Source organism: Equus asinus, chromosome 20, assembly GCF_041296235.1.
Source record: "Equus asinus isolate D_3611 breed Donkey chromosome 20, EquAss-T2T_v2, whole genome shotgun sequence".
In the NCBI taxonomy this organism is placed as follows: domain Eukaryota; kingdom Metazoa; phylum Chordata; class Mammalia; order Perissodactyla; family Equidae; genus Equus; species Equus asinus.
The window spans coordinates 14407580-14432926 of record NC_091809.1 but is presented as its reverse complement, the minus strand read 5'-3'; the positions used below and the strand labels follow the sequence as shown (position 1 = coordinate 14432926).

The window sequence follows — 25347 nt, the reverse complement described above, 5'->3', positions numbered from 1 at the left end:
GAATCAGGTGACTAGCAGGAAATTTACATCTCTGAGGACAGGAACCCTCTTTTCATTCATTCAAGGAGCCTATAAGGAAGAAACATCAGCTAGATCCCAGGAGCTGATCTGGGAGAGAAGGAGACAAATTCAACATCTTCCTCGCCTTGCAAATATTTAGAACTAGTGGGGGAGGCATCGTGAAACAGCCGTGACATGAATCAGAAGGCAGCAAGAGCCGCCAACCAGAAATCAACGGGGTGCGTTGGGAATCGCAACAAGTAGGAAGCTGGCAGAAGATGGAAGAATCAGACTTTGCAGAAAATGTGGCATGTGAGCGGCGCCCCCACATAAGAACCGAGGAGAACTGAACATGCCGATCATCAGAAAAGACTTGATCTCTTTACCCTCCTTGAGGAGGTAATCCACAAAATATGCACCACGGAATATCATACAGCACGGAAAAAGGATAAATGCCTGTTACATGCGACGCCACCCACGTGTGAATTGCAGAAACGTGTGCTGAGCGAGAGAAGTCAGACACAAACAGAGTACGTAGCGTACAATTCCATTTCTGTGAAGCGCTCGAACATGCAAAATGAATCTGTGGGGATGGAAATCAGAATCTAGGGTGTCTCTGGCTAGTGGTGGGCTGCAGCCAGCTTGCCTCGGTCCATGGGTGCCTACTGTTCGCATTTCCAGCTTCATGGGAACTGAAAATCAGCCGTGGTGAGAATATTGACATCACAGAAATGGGCAAATGCTGCACATTATAAGTCAGCTTCCCCGTGCCCCCTCCCTTCCTTATTTCAAAAGCCCGCTGTTAAATATTTACCAGGATGCCACTGCTGGCTGATTGGGGTGACAGGGCTTAACCGAATAGGGCACTAAGGAAACTCTCTGGAGTGACAGAAATGGTCTGCACCTTGTTCCTGGGAAGGGCTGCGTGTGTATATCCAACCGTAAAAGCTCAAGCCCTTAACACAGGAGACCTGTGTATTTATGACACGTAACTTACAGCTCAATAAAAAAGACTGTGTGTATAGATATAGCCTAAAATAAAATTAAATGATGAAGAGATCACTTTGCAGAACGGAAAGAAAGAGGAAACACCCAGAGCTGGGAAAGGTCATGGCATGATCTGAAGCCAGATAATGCATTCCCCCGAATTTGGGGTGAGTGGGTGGGAGCAATGAGAGGCAAAACTGAAAAGGCTCAGCCGTGGAAGCGGAGGGGCGGCCGGTCTGGGAGCAGTTTCAATCAGAGGAGAGCGGTGGTTACACCTTTGCATTTTTAGAGCACTCACATTTTGCAATTATGTATACGTATATTATGTATTTATTTTTAAACATTGTATCTCTGGACCCCAGCGCAGTGTCATTCACAGAAATAGCATTGCAAATTAATTGTTACAAGAATGATTGAGGGGCAGCTGGACAGGATGTGGGCAGGACTGAGCCAGGGAGAGGAGAGGACCCGGCTGGCCCCTGGAAGAGAGTGCTGACCTCCCCTCTGTGTTTATTCCCACGTGGTTTCCAAAGGGGCGCCCCACCGTGAAATGTACACACGTGCTCAGAGATGTAACAAAAAGAAAAGCGACGGGGGAGTTTTTCATGAAGTCAACTTTCTCCCGTTGAAATGACTGTCCTTTACCCTATGCCACCTACTTCCTCCTTTTTGTTTTTTCTTTTTATTGGTGTTAAAATGACCTTTCTCATAAAGCGGTGTAGCCGCTGTCGAAACGGTTTGGCGGTTCCTCAAAAAATTAAACATAGAGTTACCATAGGATCCAACAATTCCTCTTCGGGCTAGCTATCCCAAAGAATTGAAAGCAGGACTTGCAACAGATATTTGTACACCCAGGTTCTCAGCAGCATAATTCACAACAGTCAAAAGGCGGAAACAACCCAAATGTCCATCAGTGAATGAATGGATAAACAAAATATGGTCCATCTATATAATGGGATATTATTCAACCTCAGAAAGGAAGGAGATCCTGACTCCTGCTCCCACGTGGAGGGACCTGGAGGACGTGATGCTCAGGGACGTGAGCCAGACACAGACGGACGCACACTGTGTGGTCCACTCACAGGAGGTCCCCAGAGGAGCCACATCCACAGAGACAGAAAGTGGATGGGGGGCCAGGGGCTGGGGGAGGGGTGGGAGTCAGTGTTTCTTGGGGACAGAGCTGCAGTTTGGGGAAATGGAAAGTTCTGGAGACGGATGGTGGGGATAGTGGCACAACCACGTGACCGGGCCTCATGCCGCTGAGCTGTGCGCTTAAAAATGGCTAAAACAGTAAATATCATCTTACGTATATTTACCACAACAAAAAAAAGTTTTCATTTTTCATGAAAGAAGGGAGGAAATTGATATTATGAGCTGGGGGGCCGGTGAGGGTGTTGTGCCCATAATTGGCAAAAAGATTTTAAGTTGACCCTGGGCCGATCTGTCACAGCTTCGGGGCATTTTACTGGCTCACGTCCTCTCGGTCTGGAACCCACAAGGCTCTGAGGGTCTGACCTCTGCCCGGCCCACCCGCCCACGCTCAGTATCCCGGCCGCCGCCTCCCTCCGGCCCTGCCTCCTCAGCGCCCTCACCCGGAGCCCCAGGCGCATGCGCACGCGTGCGGACGGAGGCGAGCGAGCGCGCACGCTCCGGGCACCGCCTGCAGGAGGCGGCCTCCGGCTGCTACGCATGCGCTGCGGCGGAGGGGGCGGGGCCCGGCGCGGCGGCCGGCACCGGCTCTCGCGAGAGGCCGGCCCGCGATCTCGCCGCGCCCCGCCCCTCCCTCGGCCTCCCTGGCTCCGGCTGCAGCGTCAGCCTCGCTCGGCCCCGGCGGCGGCGTCTCCTCGGCCTCAGCCCGGCGCCCCGGCCGCCCGACCCCGCCCGCCCGCGCTCCCCGCCCGGCGCCGCCTAGGCCGCGGCCGCAGCCCCGGGCTCGCGTCGGCGCCTCCCGCTCCCGGCCCGCCCCCTATGGGCCCCGGCTGAGGCGCCCCGCCGGCCGCGGAGCCCCGATGCTGGCCCGGAGGAAGCCGGTGCTCACCATCAACCCCGCCATCGCCGAGGGCCCGTCCCCCACCAGCGAGGGCGCCTCCGAGTGAGTGCCGGCGGGGCGCGCGGCCGGGGCGGGCACGGGACGGGGGGGTCCCCGGGGAGGGGCTTGGAAGGGGATGGGGACGGGGGTCCCGGAGATGGGACGGGGAGGGGATGGGGACGGGGTCCCGGGGAAGGAATGAGGACGAGGGGCCCGGGGAGGAGACGGGAAGGCGATGGGAACGGGGAGGGGGTCCTGGGCAGGGGATTGGGAACCCGGAGACGGGGGATCTCAGAGGGAGGGGCCGGCCCCCCAAGGGAGGGGACTGGGAGAGGGGGCCCTGAGTGGAGAGGGAAGGGGAGGGGGTCCCCCGAGAGGAAAGGACAAGGGGAGGGGAGGTCCCGGAGTGATGAGGTGGTGGGAGGGTCCCTGAGAGGAAAGGACAGGTAGGTGGTCCTTCGAGGAGAAGACAGGAAGAGGGAGCCCATAGCAGTGGAGGGGGAGAGGATCGCCGAGTGGAAAGGATGCAGTGGGTGGTCCCTGACTAGTGAGGTCAGGGGGAGGGGGCCCAAAGAGGAAGGGAGGGGGGTCCTCGGCAGAAGATGGACAGAGGGGGCCCTGAGTGGCGAGGATGAGGGGAGGGGGTCCCCGAGTGGTGGAATCAGGTTGAGGGCGGGTTCTTGTGGGGAGAGGACCGGCTAAGGGGCCTCTGAGTAGTGAATCAGGGCATGGGGGGTTCCCTGCGGGGAAAAGATGGGGTGTGGGACCCCTAAGTAGAGAGATCAGAGCTAGGAGGGTCCCTGAGTTGTGAATCCAGGGTGATGGGGGGAATTCCTGATGGGAGAGGATGGGTGGGGGGTCCCAGGCAGTGGAATCGGAGTAAGGGGGGGAGTCCCTGAGTAGTGAGGTCAGAGTGCAGGATCCTGATGGGGAGGAGTGTTCCTGAGTGGTGCGGACAGGTTGAGAGGTCTTGGAGGGGGGTAACCCCTGTGGGGAGAGGACAGGGTGAGGGGGGTCCCTGAGAGTGAGGATGGGGCGAGGAGGGTGCCTGGGCATGAGGATGGGGCGAGGAGGGTGCCTGGGCGTGAGGATGGGGTGAGGAGGGTGCCTGGGCGTGAGGATGGGACGAGGAGGTCTATAGAAGACGAGGAAAAGGGGAAGGGGTGGGATCAGAGGGATCCCTGAAGGGGTTAATGGGGGGAACCTGAGAGAGTGAAAGGACAAGGAGAAGATCCTGCTAGTGGGGGAGGGCCCCCCCCCCAAGAGGAGAGAGAGATGAGGCTGGGGAAGCCGGGAGTGAGGCGGGTTTGGAGGGGTAGGGGGTGGGGAGATGTGGGAGCGGTGGGGGACCTGCTGGGACCCCTGAGAGCAGATAAGCACAGACTCTGACTCGAATGGATTAGCAGAGCCTCTGGGGCGGCTGGGGAGGTGCAGGCGGTTCCGGACTTGGGGCAGGGGTCGGAGAAAGGAGCACAGGGTGGTGGGCTATGGGATGGCGGCATCGCACTGTGTGAGGTCACTCCAGGGTGACCCCGCGGCCCCAGAAGTCTCTGTGACCTCCCCACTCTGTTCTCCATGCTGACCAGAGCGAGCCGGTCCCAGAGGCCCCTGGCCGGGGTCACTGGCTGTGCTTGTGCTGTGACCTCATGAGAACCAGGTGTGACGGGCGAATGGTCCTGTCTGGCAGTGTGGCCTTAGCCTGGATGAAGGATGAGGATCTTGGCGGTGTGTGCGCGAGCTGGCATCTTTCTCCGTCTCCGCGCGCACGGCTCCACGCAGGGACGTTTTCTCCTTTCCACAAATCCACTGCTCACCCTCCTACGGGAGAGTTCTTTCCTCATCTGTTCTGCTCTGTCTTTGATGTGGTTTCTGATTTCCATCCCTTCCAGAATTCCCCCAGCAGAGGAAGCCAGCCGTTGGAATTCCAGGGTTTTTTTTTTTATAACCACAGTTGAGTTGCCATTAAATTTGAAATGGATTAATCAGCTGACCCCAGGTTGCATCTTAGATGTCATCAGGGCAGGGCTGCAGACCTTCCAGAGTCTGGCCTCAAAGGCTACCTCGTCAGGCCCACGGGGCAGGACCCTGGGCCCATCCGTTCATTCTTCTGCTTTCCCTCTGGCGTCCGTCAGGGTCCTCCTCCTTTCTTCTTTGTTGGGTCTTTGTTTACCAGGCATTCACTGAGCACAGGCTTTGCAGTCGAGAAGGACCCAGGTTGGAGTCCAGGCGTGCATTGTGACCCTCCGGCAAGTTACTCAGCCACTCTGAGCTGTTCCCTCCTGCGTGGGCTGGGGCAATAAGCGCCCACCCCCGGGAGGGTCGGCAGACTTCAACGAGATGGTGGTGTTTGCAAAGCTCTGGGAGTGGCACCAGCTCCCTGCCTTCCAGCCACCTCTTTGCAATACTAGCTCACTGGCATCGCCCGGTGGCCATCATCTCGCCCCCCCCCCCCCCCGCCTGTGCGCCCTTTGCTGTCACCTCTTTAAGTTGGAGGTGAGTCATGGCTGAACTTGGGCATTCGAAGGTCCCCGAGAGAACCCCCAGCTCCCGGCTTCATCCCCTGCTTGAGTCCCTCACCCTAAACCCCCTCAGGAGTTGGTGGCTGAGGACCACCCGAGGGCGCCCATTCTCCCTCAGACACTCTCCTTAGCTGCACACGCTGTCTGCTCCACCAACCCCTGGCCGCAGCCAGCACTTGAAGTGTGTCTTGTCCAAATTCAGGGGAGCTGCCGGTCGTATAAGATGCGGCCCAGGTTTCAAAGACCTAAAATGAAAACAGGTAAAAATAGGTATTCATTAATTTGTTTATATCGATTACCTGTTGCAAATTATATTTTCGATGGGTTAGATCAAATACATTAAAATTAGTTTCACCTGATATGTGTGTTTTTGACGCGGCTGAGAGATTCTGAATTGCACACGTGGCTTACACTGAGTTAGTTCTCGTGTGCACTGAGCTGGGGTCGGCCTGCCTACCCTAGGGAGCTGCTCCCTGCTCCAGGATGCGGCTCAAAGTCAAGGCATTAGTGAAAATGGCTTATTGTCAAAATTTCCTTTGAAGATTCCTGGAATCACCCAATAAAGTGCTATATACGTGGTTGGTCTTTAAAAACCGCGTGCAGGAATGTGCGTGCGGATGAATGTCGAACGTGCTGTGATGCCCCGGATATGGGAGCGTGCACCTGGCCGGAATGCTCTGGAATTGTCTGCAGTGTTGAAATTCCGTGCCTCTCCTTCTCCCCCTCCGGTGCCTGTGTGCTGTCCCTGTAAATTGAAGTCACTGATGCTGCCACCTCCATCGTCTGCCCATCCGTCTTAGTTCTGTGCCCTGAGGCCACTCAGAACATCTGCTCCTGCTTCCTGGCCTGGGCCTTCACTCGCCCGACCCCCCGTCTTGTCTCCCCAGTTCCCTCGTCTCCTCCCGACGGGGTCTGGAGCCCTTGCCCCGGGAAGGATCCTGGGTCTGAGAGCAGAGCTGGTCCTCCGGGTGCGAGGTCCCTCCTGACCTTTGTGTGCGGGGAGGGGGCGGCCTTGGCTTCGGGTCAGCCATGCGTCTGTGGGTGGTCTCGCTCTCCTGCTGGGTCGCGGGCCCCTGGAGCGCAGAGTCAGGTCCGATCGCTCCCTGCGTCCTGCCCGCTGCCAGCCCGGGGCTGGCACGCAGCGGTCACCCGGCGCCCCGGGCTGTCATTGGGTCGTCTCCGCGGCTCGCAGCCCTGCCGCTCACCCTTTGCCCTTGGGTCTCTGCAGAGCGAACCTGGTGGACCTGCAGAAGAAGCTCGAGGAGCTTGAGCTCGACGAGCAGCAGAAGAAGCGGCTGGAAGCCTTCCTCACCCAGAAGGCCAAGGTTGGGGAGCTCAAGGACGATGACTTTGAGAGGCTCTCCGAGCTGGGAGCCGGCAACGGCGGGGTGGTCACCAAAGTCCAGCACAGGCCTTCGGGCCTCATCATGGCCAGGAAGGTGAGCGGCGGCTGGCGGGCGGGCGGGCATCTGTCCCCTGCGAGGGGTCCGTGGTGGTGGGGGAGGGCCACATTCCCAGAAACGTCCTGCTTGTGTGGACTGGCTCAAGAAAGGCAGCGGGTGGAGTTTTCTGGAAGAAAGGAGGCAGATCGGGTCCCCATAGCACAGGCATCACACTGACTCCACAACCAGGGGGAAGCTCCGCGGGCCCGAGACGGGCTCTGCCGCCGTGGTCACGTCGGGGGGGGGGGTCCCTTGGCGATGGGGCAACCAAACTACGTGTACTAGTCAGAGTTCTCCAGGAAGACAGAACCACTGGGGCGTGTGTGCGTGTGAAGAGAGAGGGAGATTTTAAGGAATCAGCTCACACAATCGCGAGGGTGAAAGTCTGCAGGGCGGGCTGGGGGGCCGGAGGCCAGGGAAGAGCTGAGGTTGCAGGTTGAGTCCAAGCCAGTCAGGAGGCGGAATTCCCTCTTCGTTCAGGGCGCTGCCGTCTTTTCTCTTGAGGCCGTCAACTGATTAGTCGAGGCCCACCCACTCACAGAGGGTCACCTCCTTTTCTCAAAGTCTCATGATTCCCATATTAAATCACATCTGAAAAATACCTTCATAGTGACATCTAGACGGGTGTGGGACCCAGGCCCTGGGCGCCGTGGCGTAGCCAAGTGGGCGCAGGAAATCACCATCACCCCACCCTTGGAGCAGCCCCTGGCGCTGAGCCTCTCTCTTCTGGGCTCCCCCGCCACAAGGCAGCCTCGCGCTCAGCGTGTGGGAACCGTCCCTGGGAGATGCAGGGGGTTAGAAGGGAAGGATGCGACCATTTGGGGACACTGGCTCCTAAACACGCTGACGGGGGCCTTCGTGTGGACAGGTTGTTTTGCACATGCAGGCGTGTTCTTTGAGACATCGAAAGCCGCCTCTTTCTAGAAGCCCATCCCCCTCTAGTTCCCAAATTGTGTTCTTGGACACCCACCCACCCCGTGCCCGGGTGCGGCCCACCTTTGGCTCCTGAGCACAGGCTTGGTTTCCGTCGGGATCCAGCACTGCCTGCCGCTGTGTCTCCTGCTGCTGGAGCACCGCCCGCCCCCAAAATCTCCCCCCAGGCAGCCTCTGCCCAACCAGAGCCGCCTGGAGTTCACCTACGGCTTTGTGACACCCTGGGAAGTCACAGTGAGGAGTTTAAAACTGCAGAGGCCAGGGGCCGGCCCGGTGGCGCAGCGACTAAGTGCATGCGTTTGCTTCGGCGGCCCGGGGTTCGCCGGTTTGGATCCTGGGTGCGGACATGGCACCGCTTGGCAAGCCATGCTGTGGCAGGCGTCCCACATATAAAGTAGAGGAAGATGGGCACGGATGTGAGCTCAGGGCCAGTCTTCCTCAGCAAAAAAGAGGAGGATTGGTAGCAGATGTTAGCTCAGGGCTAATCTTCCTCAAAAGAAAAAACCAGGGAGGCCAGATGAGTCCCACCATCCCGTGGGCCGCGCCGTCCCCAGTCAGTTTCCTGGTTTGGTACTGTCCTTCTGTCATAGATGTCACCATCGGGGGACGCTGGGTGAAGGGTACACGGGGACCCTCTCTGTTGTTTTTACAACTTCCCGTGCTTCAATAATTCTTTCAAAATGAGGAGTTAAAAATAACAGGTGCAAAAGAACGCAGGGCGGAGGACCTCAGATTTTGTTCCCTGTCGATCGTCACCTCCTGTGGTTGCCACAGTGTTGAAACCAGGCGCCCACGTCCATTTGTTGAACGCACTGAAGGACAAGGCCGGCTCCCTGGCCGTCGTGTGGCTCGGGGCTGTCACTCCCTGGGGGCCCGGGGCCCTCGGCCAGCCTGGGGGGTCACGGGCTCCTTGCGGTCCCTCCGGAATGCCGGTTCACCCGGGAGCCTGGTCTGCCGGATAAAGCTGAGGGCAGACTCAGTTTTGAAGTGACAAACTGGTCCAGGAGTCAGTGGCCTCAGTCCTTCCCCCACCATCCGGGCTGGACTGGGCTGGGCGCTTCTGGAAGGCCATGGGGATCCCGCGGTGCGGCCAGCATCCTTTGGTGCCAGCATCCCTCCGGCCCCTTGGATTGGCAGAGGATTGTCCTAGCCAGAGTGACACACCAGGAAGGTGACGAGCCCAGCTACCTAGGAGCTGAGGAAACCGGTCTTGACTTAGACACTCGTGCTTGTTCAGAGACGCTTTCTCGACTCAGGCCTAGCGCTCTGGCTCCTCCTGCATCCCTCTGAGGGGCCCAGGAACCGAACTTGGCCTTGCCAGGGCCGGGGGAAATCCGCGAAGAGTTCAGCCTGTTGGTTACACGGACAGGGCTCCCCTCCCTCGCCTTCCCTGTCCCCATGGCAAGGGAACGTTTCTCCGCCTTGCGTTCAGCTGCGCCTGCTTGCTTCCAGAAAGGACGTTCTGGGGCCGCCCGGCGGCACAGCGGTTAAGCGCGTGTGTTCCACTTCGGTGGCCCGGGGTTCGCCGGTTCGGATCCCGGGTGCAGACCTGGCACCGCTTGGCATGCCATGCGGTCATAGGCGTCCCACATACAAAGCAGAGGAAGGTGGACACGGATGTGAGCTCAGGGCCAGTCTTCCTCAGCAAAAAGAGGAGGATTGGCAGCAGTTAGCTCAGAGCTAGTCTTCCTCCAAAAAAAAAAAGAAAGGAGGTTCTGTGACCTGCCCAAAGCCACATAATAGCACCAGCTGCCATCTTTCCCCCCAGCTCTGCCCACCCTCCTCCGCTTCTTTAGAGCCAAGTGGGGTCTCGCTCCTCCACTCCTCGTTCCTCTGTGGCTCCCTTGAGGTTCTTGCTCGGGCGCTGCGCCGTCCACGACAGGAGCCTCTGAAACGCGGTGGGTCCCAACCGAGGCCACCGTCCACGTGGGAAAGCGCCAGGTTTCAAGGGCTCCACGTGGAAAAAACCTCATTAACATTTTTACGTGGATCACGTCGGAATGGCAATTTTTTGATAAAATATGTGAAAAATCCGTTTCACCTATTTCTTTTGACTCTATTAACTCGGCGGCTAGAGGATTTAAAATTCAGTGCACGGCCCGTGTTGCGTTTCCGTTGGCCAGCGTTGGCCTCTGTCCCCCTCTCTGCCCTTCGTCAGCCTTGCCACACCCGTCCTTTCTCGGCTTTCTGAGCGGACCTCCCGCCCTCCGCACGGCTTCACCTTCACGCCCAGCTTCTCGCCCCTTCAAAGCGGATCTGTGTGTGCATTTTGGGCGTCACCCCATGGATGCAGTCCCGCGGGTGGGAAGAGCATCCTGGCGTCTGGGGTGACCCCGCTGTCCTAAAGGAGTGCCGTGTCCTGGCGTCTGCAGCTGACCTGGGTGGAGAACCTTCAGCTAGAGGCCTGGGGCTTTGCCTGGAGAACGTGCTGCTGGAACCTTCTGCAGTTCTCAAGGTCGTGAGGGTCATCGGCTGGGGCTGTGAGCAGCTGGCACGCCCCACACGTGCCCTTGTGCCCCTCGACCCCGGCACTCCCCCCTTCATGCCTTGGTGCCTTCGAACAGGCGGCCCTTGGTCCATTTGGCCGGCTCCTGCCCGTCCTCCGAGGCCGGCCCCCGTGTCACCTGAGCCCCCATCAGCTTCCTGGGGTTCCTCCGCCGGGGGCACCTCCACTGTACCGAGACAGCTCCACCGGCCTCTCTTGCCCGGGTGGCGTCTCCTCCGAGAGGGGCGTCTTTGCCGTCTCCTTCTCCTGTCACCGGCCCCGTGTGCAGTCGAGTCTACGCAAAAGTCTGTTGAATTGATGGCATCGTTTTTAGATGCCTGTGGTCTGGCTCTCTGTCTCCGACAAGGGGCGGAAGTCACCCTATTCTTGTCGTATCGCGATGGCCGGGGCGTCCAGGATTCTAAGTGGCCGGGCTGTGGCCCGATGGCCCCAGCTCTTTCTTGGCTCGCTGGGGGTCTGCAGTTGGGCGTCGCTCCTGGCATCTCGTCAGCTGTCTTTTCTGCCTCTCTCCAGACCGTCCTTTGCTTTCTCAGCTTTCGAAACACCGTGGGGAGTTTGGTGACGTCCCCTCTGCCGACCTGAACTCACGGAAGGGGAGCTGGGCTCCCACGATGGCGGCCGGAGCCGCTCTGCCTTGTTTCTGGCCTGGGGGCGGGAGGGGCTGCGGGGAAACCCACCCTGCCCGAGAGGGCACCGGGGAAGCACTCGCCCCTTGGGGGGCATCGCCTGGGCTCCTGGGAGAGGCTGGCTCTTTCTGTGATTGGGTGGGAAGAAAGCTGCTCTTTACAGAGCCGCCTGGAGCTGGGTGAGACATGTTTGCTCCAGCGATTTTTTTTTAACAGGTTTATTGAGGTGTAATTCACGTACCGTACAATTTATCCTTTGAGAGTATAGCGTTCACTGGTTGTAGTGTGGTCACAGTGCTGTGCGGCCGTTGCCACCATCAATTTTAGAACATTCTGTCGCCCCAAATAGAAGCCCCGTCCCCATCAGCATCACCCCCACCCCCTCCCCAGCCCCTGGCCCCCACGAGCCCGTGCTCTGTCTGTGGATCGGCCTGTTCTGGACGTTTCCCGTCCATGGGGTCACACGCCGTGTGTCCTTTCGTGTCTGCTTCTCTCCGTGAGCGTCGTGTGTGCAGGTCCGTCCACGTGCAGCCATGTCAGGGCCTTGCTCCTCTTCATGGCCGTGTAATATTCCAGCGTGTGGCTGGACCCCACTGTGTGTGTCCATTTGCTACTGAGGACACTTGGTTGCCTCTGCCTTTTGGCTGCTGGGAGTCGTGTTGCCGTGAACACACTTGTGCGAGCTGGTGCGTGGCCGTGTGTTTTCGGTTCTTAGGTGGATGCGCACCTGGAGCGCACTGTAGGCTGGCCTTCGCTGTCGCAGTGCCTCCGGGCAGACGCCCCAAGCCCCCCTCCGCCAGCGCCCCTCTGCCGGCTGGCCTTGACCGGCTTCGCCTTCCCTTGCAGCTGATCCACCTGGAGATCAAGCCAGCCATCCGGAACCAGATCATCCGCGAGCTGCAGGTACTCCACGAGTGCAACTCGCCCTACATCGTCGGCTTCTATGGGGCCTTCTACAGCGACGGCGAGATCAGCATCTGCATGGAGCACATGGTGAGCACGGGCGGGCAGGACAGGGCCGAGGGTGCCCGGCGAGAGGAGCCTGCCCTGCCTGTGTCCCTCCGGGCCGTCCTCAGAGGCCCCAGCACAGCCACCTCCAAGGGGGTCTTTTGGGGGCGGTCGGTGCCCGCATCAGCATGTGTGCACGTGGCGCCTCTGTTTCTTAAACACCAACACCGTCTTCCCACCTTGCCTTTCCACCTGACGCGTGCCGGAACTCCTTCCCTGTCGGCGTGTAGAGAGCCGGCTCTGGCTTTTGCCCTACCTTCTGCCCGGACGCGGACGGTCATGGACGAGTCCTCCAGTGGGATGGCTGGGCCAGGTCCGCGTGGTTAAGCGTTTGCCCAGGAGAGAGTGGTGGTCCGGGGAGCCTCTTGCAAGCCGGGCCCGGCACGCAGCGGCTCAGAGCTGTGGAATCAGGCCCCGGGGTGGAGGGTGGCACCCGTCTTTTTTTAAACCGCCACGGTTGCTTCTGATGTGTCTCCTTGTTAGGAAACGCTGGTCTTGAAGCTCAGAAATGGGTGGGATGGGGTGTCGGAAAGCAGAAGTGGTCAGAGCTGAGGACCGGGGGAGGAAACGCTGCCGACCCTCTGCCAAGTGCGCCGGTCACGGATGACGCTGCCTGCCGCCCAGTGTCCGGCTCAGGCCCACCGGGGCCCTTGCAAAACCAGGATGCGGCGGGGCTGGAGGCTGCGCGCCTTCGGTTACGCCTTGCCAACGCGCCGTCCCCTCCGACGGTTTTGTAACGAAGGCAGGAAGCGCATTTGAGCAAGCGCCGGGCGGCCTCGAGGAGGCATTGTGAGCGGGCGGGCAGGTGGCGAAACAGCTTCAGAGGGAGTGCCAAGGGGGTGCTCCCCGCCTGGAGCCCCCTCCTCACCTGGGGGAGGGAGAACGTGTCTGCCCGCCCACTTGGCAGAGGCACTGTGCAGACGGGGCATCAAGGGGCCCAAAAGGGCACGAAGTCACTTGGTAGTCTGAGGGAGCCACCTCTGTGCTGTAGCTGCCCCTCCCCCCTCCCCCTCCTCCCTCTCCCCTCCTCTTTCCTCTCCCCCTCCTCCTTTCCCACCTCTTCCTCCCCCCACCCCTTCATCCTTCCTCCCATCCTCTTCCCTCTTCACCCTCCCTCCTTTTCTCTCCCTCCCCTCCAGCATTCTCAGGGCCCCCCCACCTGTTCCCCCCCGGACATTGAACATCGTAGTAGTTCTCTTGCCAAAAATGGGGGCCATCCCCACACCTCCCCTTCCATTCTCGGTGATGGTGGAGCCTCGGTTTCGACAGGAGGCGTCCGCCCCCGCAGCCCCCAGAGGGACCACCGGGAGCCAGGGAGGCGCTGGTGATCCCGCCTGTTTCTTGTGCTGGCCCTTCGGGGCTTCCTAGTTGGGTCGGTTTGGTGAGGCGCGTGCGAGGAGGGTCAGCGCGGCTGCGACCCACAGGCGAGGAGACGCCGTCGGGAGGGGCCGGGTTCCCGTGCACAGCCTTGGAGGCACGATGTTCAGGTTTGGGATGCGCCTCCAGGAGGGGGCACTCTGGGTGAGGAAGGCCCGCGGAGAACAAAGTGACAGTAAATCGACGGAGCAGGAGGCGGCCCTTGGTCCTCGCTCCTCCTTCCAGCATCTTCTGTGGAAGGGTCCTCTGGAGCCGGCCCTCGGGCATGGGGGGCTCCTGTGTTTGAGGGCGTCTCTGCCTCCTTCACGCGCTCCTTTGTATGCCCTGGGGGCCCAGGGCGGTGGCAATGGCGCCCTGGAGTCGGGCCTCAGCTTGGGATCAGAGGCCTGCCTCCAAGGCCCGGACATGCCGAACACCGAGTGAGGATCCGCCGTCACTCCGCCGTTTCCCCGTGTGTCGCGTGAGCTTCGCTTCCCTTCCCGTCGCCATCATGACACGCCCAGTCAGCCTCCCTGGTGAGGACCAGGCCTCATCTGTGGGTTCCTGTGCAAGTCGGCTCCTGTTTCCAGTTGGGAGATTCCAGCTCCAGCGTCGGAGACAAGACGTCGTTGGTGACGGGCAGCCCCAGTCAGCACAGGAGGTTCCCCTGTCCGCAGCGGGACTGGCGCCCAGGACCCAGAAACCGCAGGGCTGGCGTGGCCCCGGAGGCCCGAACCCGCTCCCGGGAGTGCCCCGGGCGTGGCCGCAGCAGAGGGTGGGCGTCTTCGGGTCGGGTGGCTGGGACCCAGCCGCTGACCTGTGCACCCCGTTGTCCTGTGACGGTGAACAACGTGACATGCGCAGTGAGGGTGACACCAGGCCACCTTGCGGAGGAGAAGCGAAGTCAGCGTATGGGCGGACGAGGAGACCTGGGAGGGAGAGGCGGGCGCGAGCCCGCCTGTGTGTGTGACTCAAGCGCTGTGTTCCCTCTGCGCGTGGGTGAGCCAATGCACAGAAGCGTCTGGAAGAATATAAGTCACACTTCAGGGAGGCGAGTGGACTCCTGGGGCGTCAGAGTGCTGTTTACCTGCATTTGAAGTTCGATAAGAAAAATGTGCTCACCCACCACCTGCTTTACAAAGTACGGCTTCAGGAACACAGAAGCGCACACGAAATGAAAGTGTATAGTCACGCTTGAAGAGTGAGCTTCGGGGTCAGAGAGACCTACGTGTGCTGTCTCCTGCGCCACATCCTGTCCACGTGACCCGAGCAAGTGGCTCACTTCACTCTCCTGGCTGTGGACCAGGGTCTCACCTGCGGGTGGTCCTGCCCCCAGGGGACACTGGCCATGTCTGGGGACATTGGTGGGTGTCACACTGGGGGGGCTCCTGACATGAGGTGGGTGGGGCCAGGGATGCTGCCCAACCCCAGACAGCCCCTCAGAGATGACTGGGCCCCCGTCACCATGCCAGGTGGGGGGACCCTGCCGTGAGAGCGTGGTCCTGTCCCCGTGCTGCGGCCCGCCGTGGCCTCTCTCAGGTGTTCTCCAGAACATTCTCACTCGGCACTCATGTACCCAGCCCCGTGAGAAGTCAAGAATGAAAGGGGCTGCGTTGGGGAGCAGGGATCACAATTAAAAAGCAGGTTTTTTTTTTAACTTAAATTCTTTTAAGGTTGATTGATAAAACAGAAAACGAAAAGGCCTTCCTGTCTGGCCCTGTGGGCAGAGCGGGCCCGGGCGGGCACCCTGGCCAGACCAGGCTCACCGGAGCGCCGGCCATGGGTGCCTCGGCCACACCCACCCTCTGCGCCCGCAGCGTGGAGCTGGTCGAGAGTCATGCGAAAGTTCAGACTGAGTTGAGTTTTCTAGAACTCTCCACTCGGCCTTTCTCCCGAGCACGGCTAGGGCGGGTGCCAGCACAGGAGACCAGGCCTAGAGTCGCACAGCGGAGGGAACCCGGCTCTGGGCTGCCCATCCGTGACTTCAGGTTCTGGCCCCCACTTCATCCCCTGCGTGCCCGGCCATTGTCCCCTCGGGGGCGTGCAGGGCGAGCACGGCAGGCTCTGGCCAGTGGTCAGGACCCGGCCATGTTCTCAGAGCCCCGCCCCTTAGAGGCACCTTGGGCTGGAACCGGTGACATGCTGGGCTTTGGTCTCCAGGTTTGCTGTCGGGCGACCTTGCACAAGATGCTTGATTTCTGTCGTCTCCTCATTGTCAGTGGATTTGGGGCCCCGCCCGGGGTGGAGGGATCGACTGGGGTGACCCATGTCAGGTCCTTTGTCGGACACTCAGTGCACAGCAGTGTGGAGCCAGTGACAAGCTGAGGGAGAGGGCGGAGCTGTCACTTCACCCTGGAGCCTCTTCCTGGCGGGGCCAGGCCGTGGAGAGGAGGGGCGGTGGGCTCGGCCTCTCCTGCACCACTTCCAGGTGTCACTCCCCTCCACCCCGACTCGGGCTGCAGCGCCCACTGGGAGGGGACCCCGGCCGCAGATGCTGGCGGGCCTGGCTCGGGTGTCCTCACAACCACTCCAGTTGCAGGCCTGGCAGCCACGCGGCCCTTGCCTCCGTGGCTCTCCCTGCTGGCTGCTGCCGTGGCCACCTCGAAGCTGAGTCACCACCAACCACGGGCCCTGGTCCCAGGAAGGCCGAGCCGCCTGCAGAGCGCCCGGCACCCGTCTCCTCCCCCTTGTGGGGCGCAGCCTGAGGCCCAGAGGCGGAGGCGCCAAAGGAGGCCTGCGCTCGGCCCGTCTCCTGGGGGGGAGGGGGTGGAGCTGCAGCCCCCGGGCATGGGGGTGCCCATGTCCTGCCACCGTGGTGGCCCGGCTGGCCGACGGCTCAGAGCGGCCTGCTCTCTCCTGTGCCACCCCCAGGACGGCGGCTCTCTGGACCAGGTGTTGAAAGAAGCCAAGAGAATCCCCGAGGAGATTCTGGGGAAGGTCAGCATCGCGGTAAGTGTGCGGCCCGCGCCCCCCAGGCCTCCGCAGCCCTGGGCGCTCACAGGAGCCTGGGGGAGGCAGGTGTCTGAGCCCCCAGCACGGGACCTCATGGCCGTGGCTTCACTGCTCTGCACACTTGCCCCGGAAGCAGGTCCCTGAGCTTGTCCCAGATGCGGGGGCCACTCAGGTCGTGCCCGTGGGCCTGTCCGGAGAGGAGGCCCCCCCGGCGCTGCCCTGCTGACCTGCCCCTGTGGCTCCCCGCAGGTGCTCCGGGGCCTGGCCTATCTCCGGGAGAAGCACCAGATCATGCACCGAGGTGAGACGGACGGACGGATGGACGGATGGACGGACGGACACCTTCCCGGGTGGGGCGGGGCGGGGCGGCGGGCGGGCTGCGAGCGACCCCTCACCCGCCGACTCTGCTCCAGACGTGAAGCCGTCCAACATCCTGGTCAACTCCAGAGGGGAGATCAAGCTGTGCGATTTCGGGGTGAGCGGGCAGCTCATCGACTCCATGGCCAACTCCTTCGTGGGGACTCGTTCGTACATGTCCGTAAGTCCTTCCAGGGCCGTTTGGACGTCACGCTCCGGGCCCCCAGCCCATCAGCTCTTCCCCGTTTTCCAAGAGCCTGCACGTCCCGGCGCACGTGCTCTGTTCCTGCTGCATTTCTCCCTTCCGTCGCGATCCTGGTCTCTGACCCCCCTCACTCGGGTTCTTGTTCTGGAAAGGTTTGCCGGTTCGCTCCACTGGCAGCACAAGTCAGGGGATGGGGGCAGCCGTCAGTTAACCCTGAGCCCTCGAGTATCTCAGGAGACGTGTGAGGGTCCTCACAGCAGACCGAGAAGCCAGTCTGGGGGCTGTCATGGAGGACAGCAGATGGCGCGTCTTTACGGGGCCGCCGTGGGCGCCAGCTGGTGGCTTCTCCGTCCCGAGGCAGGCCGGGGTGCGGCACTGCTTCCTTTCCGTTGGGGGTCTCTCAGGGGTGGCGGGGCTGCAGGGGGAGCATCAGGGAGTCCGACGCCCCCTGGTCCCGGTGCGCTTGGGGTCCCAGCCACCAGCCATGCCCTCCAGGCGTCGCCGTCCTCTGTGTCGCCTGACAGCCCGAGCGCCTGCAGGGCACGCACTACTCCGTGCAGTCAGACATCTGGAGCATGGGCCTGTCCCTGGTGGAGCTGTCCGTCGGCAGGTACCCCATCCCGCCGCCCGACGCCAAGGAGCTCGAGGCCATCTTCGGCCGGCCCGTGGTTGACGGGGCGGAAGACGAGCCCCCCAGCACCTCGCCACGGCCCAGGCCCCCCGGACGTGCCATCAGCGGTATGCACACATCCAGACTCTGGTCAGAGCGGTGGTGGCCTTGGGCACGCGGGCCCTCGGCCCCACCCGTACCCGGGGCCGTGCCCACTGCGGTTAGCCGTCCTCGGCCGGTCCTGAGGCTTCTGGGGACAATGCTGGAAGCAGCACCCCGAAGCTGTTGTGGCCGGGCAGCTGCACCTGTCGGCGCCAGCTGGCAGCTCCGCAAGGCGGCTCCCCGGCCAAGCCCGCGGCTGCTGGGTTTTTCCAACATTTTCTGCAAAGCTGTTCAGACGGACAGAAGAGCGGGAAGGGTGGCCCCGCGAGCACCCTCCTCCCCCCGCCCACATGCTGCCTTTCGGGGAGCCCCAGACGGGACTTGACTTGGACATCCCCTGGGTGGCTGGTCAGATCCAGCCCCGACCCATGGCTTGGCGTGGGGGACAGGAGGCTTGGGGCGTCGGAGACGGCTCTCGGTTCCTAGGGCGGCCGCCGGGGAGGTGGGGTCCCGAGTGCCAGTGGGGGTCAGGCCACCATGTCAGCCAGTTCCGGGGGTGGCGAGGGGGCAGGCCACAGCTGAGGTGCCTAACTAGGAAGCAGCACGTAGGGCTCTGTGTGTGTGTGTGTCTTTAAAGGACGGGAAAAGAGTTGAGTTAAATGGGAGTCCAAAGGAACATTCTGTGGACTGTAGTTGGTCTCTGTTTGGTGACAGCTTTATTGAGATGGAACTGACACCGTAGGATTCACTTATTTAAGGCGTACGATTCAGTGGATTTGGGTATCTTCACAAGGTTCTGCAACCATCACCACAATATAGTTCCAGAACATTCCATCACCCCAAAAAGAAGTCCAGTCCCCATCAGCAGTCAACCCCCCCCCCCAGCCCCTGGCCCCCACGAGCCCGCTCTCTGTCTGTGGATCTCCCTGTTCTGGACGTTTCACGTCCGTGGGATCACACGCTGTGTGTCCTTCTGTGTCTGCTTCTCTCTCTGAGCGTTGTGTGTGCAGGTCCGTCCACGTGCAGCTGTGTCAGGGCCTCACTCCTCTTCACGGCCACGTAATAGTCCAGTGTGTGGGTGGACACGTTATGTGTCCGTTCACTGCTGACGGACGCTTGGGTTGCCAGCTGGTGATTTTACCAGTTTTTTCAAGCCCAGACCCTCTCCTTTTCTGCTGCCACACTCAGAGTGCTAGGGGGTCTTGCTTTTCTCCAGGAGGGAGCCCCCTACCCCCAATCTGTGTCCTGAGGTCCCCGCTCCGCCCCTCCAAGCTCCCAGATGGCACAGTGGGCGTCCCACCGTGACCCCTTCCTTGCGGGGAGGACCGCTGGGCTGTGCCCGCCCGCCTCGGCCCGCCAGCACCTGCCCCGGCCCACGTGCCCATTTGAGGACAGAGGACAGAAGGCGAAAGTCCAGCTGCCAAACCCGGGCCTGCCCAGCTGGGTCTAGGACAGGGGTCAGCCGCCCCCGGCCGGCCGCCCACGCTCAGTGGCATGTGGGGCCTGCTGCCGTGTCCGTGCAAGGTCACACTGCCGTCCTTGCTCTCGGTCAGCTCCCCCACGCCCGCCTGCGTGCCAGAAAGCAGGGGTGGCGGCCTGGGCCCGGCCTGGCCGCAGCACGGGGCCAAATGTGTGACTTCTCCAAAAGCGCCCCTGTGCATTGTGGCGTGTTGTTTTGTTTTAATTCGCCAGAGGCTCAGAAAGCAGTGACCATCCCAGGAAGGCAGCGTGGGAGCATGGCCGCCCGGCTAGCAGGGGGCCCCCCAGCTCAGGCGGTGTGGGGAGGAGGGCGCCACACGACCCAGACACCCGGCGGGCGCGGGGCCACCTGCCCGCCTCACCCCTGTCTCTCTCCCCCCGGGCAGGTCACGGGATGGACAGCCGGCCGGCCATGGCCATCTTTGAATTGCTGGACTATATTGTGAACGAGGTGCGTATGCGCAGCCCCCTCGGCACATCTTCACAGCGACGGAACTAGGCCGTTCCTGCCAGGATACGGCGCTGAGAAGGAGAGAATGCCACGCGTAGACGTGGGTCTCGATGGGGAGGGAGAGGGGTGTCCGTGTCACTAGGAGGGTGTCAGCCGTACCCATAGTTGACTATCCTCCCTCCACAACCCAGATCCGTGCTCCCCAAGGGACGTCTTGTTGTTTGTTTGTGCAAAGCTGAGCCCAGAATTCCCACGGCGGCCGCCCCGAGGCCTGTGGCCGGGTGCTGGGCTGGGAGCCTGGCCCTCCCTGGAGCTCGGACACCCAGCGCCAGTCCCAGAGCATCTTGGAGCCCTGGCACAGGGAGCCGTAAATGATCCCGCCCCCCTGGGAAGGTGCAGGCCCGGGCGCCCCTGGAGAGGAGGCGCGGAGGCCTGCGGGCCGGCCGTGAGCGGGTGGCGCAAATGTTCCCCGTGAACAGACCAGTAAACTGAGGCATAAAGAGGCGAGCTGCCCCTTCGCAGCCTGACCCCACAGCCCGCCTGCCCTCGGCACACCTGCCCCCTCCCTGGGCCTTCTGGGGGCTGCCGGATGTTTTCCGCGGCCCTTCAGAGTCCAGGAGAAGCGCGGCCCAGGGCTGGGTGTCGAGGTGAGTGGGTCAGAGCAGGGAGCGGTGGCTCTGGTGACAGCTCTCCCTGCACCTCTAGCAGCGCCTGGCCCAGCAGTCCTCCAGAGGCCACTGGCCCTCCCAGCCCTGAGCTGGAAGGTGGGCCCAGGACTCGGGGACACAGAGAGCGGAGGAGGGGTAGGCACTGTGGGTGTCACTGGGACAGTCTCTGCCCCCCGCCATCCCTGACGGGCCTGTCCCCACCCCGGGACATGTGCCGGGCCAGCCCCTTGGGGTCCTCAGCATTCGGGCCAAGACCTGGAGCTGGCTGCCCTCTGTGTGGTCCAGGCCCACTGCTCCTTCCCCGGGGCCCACCGAGGTGGGTGGCCTGACAGGGTGACACGTGCTCCAGAGTGACCGCCCTCGTCTGTAAGGTGAGGGCGGCCCTGCCCTCCTTCCCTCTGGAACCAGTGCTCCCCAAGCGAGAGCTTTCGAAAGCAAGGCCCAGAAGAGCCCGAGCCAGCCGGGAGGGGCGGTGGGGCCTGCGGGAGGCTGCTGTGCGGAGGGGGGAGGCGCACCCTGAGGGTCCCTGGAAGGTGCCATCCCCTCCGTGGTTCTGGAGCCACTCTGAGCTCCTGACCCCCCATCTGTTCTCTCCCACAGCCTCCTCCCAAGCTGCCCCACGGCGCCTTCACGCAGGACTTCCAGGAGTTTGTAAATAAATGGTGAGGTGCCAGGCCTTCAGCGGGCTCGGGCGGGCCGCGGCAGGTGCCAACCAGCACAGGCCCCGCCCGCCTCAGGGATGGCCGCCCACACCCCACCGTCCTCCCAGGCCAGGCAGCGGGCAGTGGCTGGCGGACCCCGGGGCTCACCGGACACCCAGGTTCCCTCTCCCAGGCTGCTGAGCTACAGGCCTGGCTGCCGCCCCCAGCTCGCCCCAGCCCCGGTGAACCAGGGTCTTGGGCTCTGGAAACCACATTGCTCCCGCCTTGCCTTCAGCCAGCAGGCACCCCCATGTCCTAATCTCTTGGCCTTCAGCCCCCCAGGCTCCAAGCCTTCAAGCGTGCTCTGGGAAGTGGCCTGCGGACGGGGACAAGGGTGGGCAGGCTGTGGACCGAGAAGGAGGGACCGGGCTGCCCTACTTGCCTTTGGGGCCACCCTGCATGTCAGGACAAGCAGATGCTGCCGCCCCAGGGGCTGCCTGACTCACGGCAGCAAACATGCTCTTTGTGGTGAAGGCGCCACCGGCCCTTTGCACGACCTCTGGCCGGCACAATATGTTGCAAATCCAGTTGCTGGTCGTGTGAACGTTTTTATACTCATGCAGGAGGTTTCGTGACGTGTGGAGAGCTGGCGCTCGGCCCCAGGCTGCTTCAGGCAGCTGCCTTTAGGCAGTTCTGCTTTTTTGAAGGAAAAAGTTCCACTTTGACATTTGGACTCCCGAACTTGGGGTTTTTATTAGAAATGTAGCTGCAGTGGCTGCCGGGCCTCTGACCGAGCGGCAGCCGGGGGTTTTCCCACCTTCTTTCCCTTTCCCTGGTGTCCGGGTCACAGAGCCTTGCCCTTCCCCCACCCAGGGGCGTCCTGCCCTGACACCACGGGTGCCAGGTGGCGGGGGACAGCGGGATGGGTCCTGCGCCTCGCTGCATCCGGGCACGGGCCGGCACAGGCTGCCGGGTCACAGCTCGGACGCCAGTCCCCCGGCTACGACTAACCGCCCGGTCTTGTCTCCCCCCGGCGCCGCCCCGCGGAACCGCAGCCTCATTAAGAACCCAGCCGAGCGAGCGGATCTGAAGATGCTCATGGTGAGTGACGTCGCGGGTTCGGGGGTCACGGGGCGCAGGTGCCACCCAGCCGCCCCCTCCTCCTCGGGAGAGGGGACCCTGCCAGGCCCGAGCCGACCCTGCTGTCCAGAGCGTGGGGCGTGGAGAACTGGCTCTCCCTGGCCCGCTTGGGGAAGGATCCAGAGCCGCGACGTCCCCGAGCTCCGTGCGGGGGGTCGGGCTGTGTTTCTTGGGCCACCAAGCTGTGAGCTTCCGGCCACTCCCGCCTCGGGCTTGTCGGGGGGCCGCGGGCTGCTGGCCTTTCTCTAAACCCACAGCATTCAGCATCCTGAAACCAGGGCGGTCACACAAACTCGCCTTCCCTGGCATGGATGGGGACCGGCCACGGAGTGGGGCTGACGCCTGGCCTCTAGCAGGCCGTCACGGCGCCCCCGTGTCATGTCCACCAACGGCGACATTCCAGCGCCTTCCTAGGAAGCCCGTGGTTTATGTGACCCTGGGAGAAAGCAGGGCCAGCTTCAATCGGAGGATGTCACCCTGTCTCGGGTGTCCGAACGTGAGCAAACGGGCCTCTGATCCCTGGTGAACGGTGGCGTTGTAAACAATTGAGCCATGCCCCTCGGTGGGTCCTGGTAGCCCGCCTGAGGACCAGACCCCGCTGCCTGGCCGCCTCCGCCCGCCCCCCATCCTCCCCATCCTCCAGCCCGCCTCCCTGCCACGCTCCACCTCAGGGCCTTTGCACAGGATGCTCCTGCTCCCCGTCTGCAGGTCTCCACTCTGGCGCCTCCTCCCAGAAGGCCCCAGCACCCTGTCCCACCCCACCTCCCTTTGTTGCTTGTGGCGATTGTCCCAGTTGTGCCACCACTTGCCGTGCTCGGGATAGAAAGCCAAGCCTGGAGCGCCGTGTGCGCAGGGCTCTGCCTGACTTTCTGGAAACTCCTCGTTGTTTCTGACATAGAGGTTTTCCAGAAACGCGGGTTAAGAGAACGGGTGACGTAGGAAATACGTGTTTCTTGTAAAATGTGCACATATACGGGGTGGAGAAACCGCTGCACGGCCCCGGCTCCCACGGCCACACGGTGTGGGGGACCCGCCAGGTCTCGCCCTGAGGAGAGCCACCGGCTGCTTGGCTGGCTTTGTCACTGCTCCTCCTCCAGGAAGACGAGAGCCCCCTCCCGGCCCTTCCCAGGACCACCTAGCGCTCTGCTGTCACCGTCCTATAGGGACAGCCGGCCACATGCGGCTTCCTTCAAATGACCTGGAACGCACAGTTCTGTCCTTCAGCCACCAGAGCCGAGTCTCGGGGCCCAGGAGCTCGTGTGGCCCGTGGCCGCCACCAGACGGGACACCTAGGGGAGTGGTCATCACAGAGAGTCCTGTCTTTCAGATCCGATGTCCCCACCCAGGGCGGCTCTGCCCCAGGGGGCACTGGCCATGGCTGGGGACGTCTGTGGCTGTCACACTGGGGGTCTCCTGGCATCGAGTGGGTGGGGCCAGGGATGCTGCTCGACCCCCCACACCGCCCAGGACAGCCCCCAGGGAGTGACCCGACCCCCATGTCATGGTGCCTTTGGGTCTGGTCCCTGCCCGTCCTGAGGGCGTCCTCTGGGGCCGTGGCCTCTTCTCTCGGGGGGTCACCTCTGGGTCCGGCGGGCCCCGCGGTGGCAGCTCACGGCCTCCTCCCTTCCAGAACCACGCCTTCATCAAGCGGTCGGAGGTGGAAGAAGTGGATTTTGCCGGCTGGCTGTGTAAGACGCTGCGGCTGAACCAGCCCAGCACGCCCACGCGCACGGCCGTGTGACCGCTGGGCTCCGTCTGCTGGGGACACGTCCCCTGCCCCGTCCGCGCCCGCCCTTCTCGCCAGGACCGGCCGCCTCCCGCTCCTGCCCGCCCACCCTCCGGGGCGACGCTCCAGCCGCCGGCCTCCAACTTCCTCCCCACCTGCCACAGCCACCGGCCAGGGTGGCCTCTGGTCCTGGGGACGCGGGACGCTGCTCGCCTTGTCTTCTCAGAACCTGCTCACTTAGGTTTAAGAAAACCAACAAATCGGGGAAAGAAAAGCAAACGGAGCATCGTACTTCTTGTCCCATTCGCTCTTGGGCGTCAGCTCCGGTCCCGCCGGAGGGCGCTACCCGCGCCAGGTAGGGCCACGGGAGGGACCCCCAGACGCTGGCGCCTTTCCCCAGGGGAGGGAACTGCTACTGCCCCGCGTCTGTGTCACCCCCTCGCCCGCCATCTGCTCCTCGGGGGCTCCCCAGCAGAGCTGTCATGGGTTCCCCTCCCTGCCCGGCCACACCGGCCTCTTGTAATGCGGCCAGGCAGCCTGTCCGGGCGGAGCGGGCCCTGCGCCCTGGAGGAACCTTCTGGTCCTGCCCCGAGCCCCTGGGCAGAGCCTGACTCCGCAGCGGCCGCCACGCTGACGCTCACCTGGTGGGAAGGAAGTGATGGTTTCCAGGCTGCCGGTGCGGTTGTCACCCAGCAGATCCCCAGATAAGGCCGGGTCCCCCGCCTGCAGGCCCACGGGCGGGGGCGGGCGGCTCTGTCACCCCTGCGCGCGCCCGGCAAGGCACACGGGACCCCCGGCTGCGTCTCTTTCGGGCCGGACTGTTCAGCCACAGCCCCTCAGAAATGGGCCAGCAGGAGAGACACTGTCCTGGTGGCCGCGTCCACTGGGGTGGCCAGCCAGGCCCAGCCTCCCTGCCTTCTGGGCTGTGCCGCCGCAGACGGCGAGGGCCGCCCCTGGGCCACCGGCAGTAGGAAGTGGCGGAGGGCAGGGCCACCCCTCCGCCAGGCCCTGAAGATGTCGGAGCTGGGAGCCACTCCCGGTGCTTCTGAAGGCTCGAAACCCGTTGATGTCGGTCTGTTGCGAGTTGCCGGGGACAGGCTCCCCCCGCGCGGGAGGCACGGCTGGGGCCAGATTGGGCCGAGCCGGCCCTGGGTTTCAGAGGAGGCTAGTGGCCCTGTGGGAACTGCGGGATCCTCTTCTTCTTAGGGAGACCCTTCTCGTCTCCTGTGTTTTTTTTCTGTGGACACAGAGGAGACAAGGTGGTGGCTCCTTCAACCGGCTGTCCGGGTTTCTGCCATTTCAGAGTTTGCCCCCAAAGCCTCACCTGATTTAGCAAAGAATAAAAAGGATAACTAAAAGTGGCGCAGGTGTCGCTCTGTGGGTCCCCGGCTCCCTCGGGAGCATCCTCAGGGGGAGGCGGGTCTCAGGTGCGAACCGTGCTCCTCGCCCTGGTCCGCGGGGCCTGGTGCTGGTGGTCAGGGGGGCCACGTCTTCGGGCCCGTCCTGGGCACATCACCGCTCAGGGCCAGGCCGACCCCTCTTAGCAGAGCCGGCTGCCGTTGCGAGGGCTAAAAGACCACGACGACCGGGTCCTAGGGGAGCGGGAGAAT

General features: G+C 62.5%; 1 protein-coding gene across 1 annotated transcript; it reads left to right on the top strand.

Moving 5' to 3' along the window:
- Positions 1-2768: 2768 nt before the first annotated feature.
- MAP2K2 (mitogen-activated protein kinase kinase 2) lies at positions 2769-25098 on the top strand. The gene is made up of 11 exons (XM_044752369.2): positions 2769-3079; positions 6764-6974; positions 11889-12035; positions 16278-16355; positions 16608-16659; positions 16772-16896; positions 17445-17658; positions 19498-19562; positions 20831-20892; positions 21927-21972; positions 23642-25098. The coding sequence occupies exons 1-11, from the start codon at positions 2997-2999 to the stop codon at positions 23750-23752; spliced, it is 1194 nt and encodes a 397-aa protein (XP_044608304.2). The 5' UTR covers positions 2769-2996; the 3' UTR covers positions 23753-25098.
- The last annotated feature ends 249 nt before the right edge of the window (positions 25099-25347 follow it).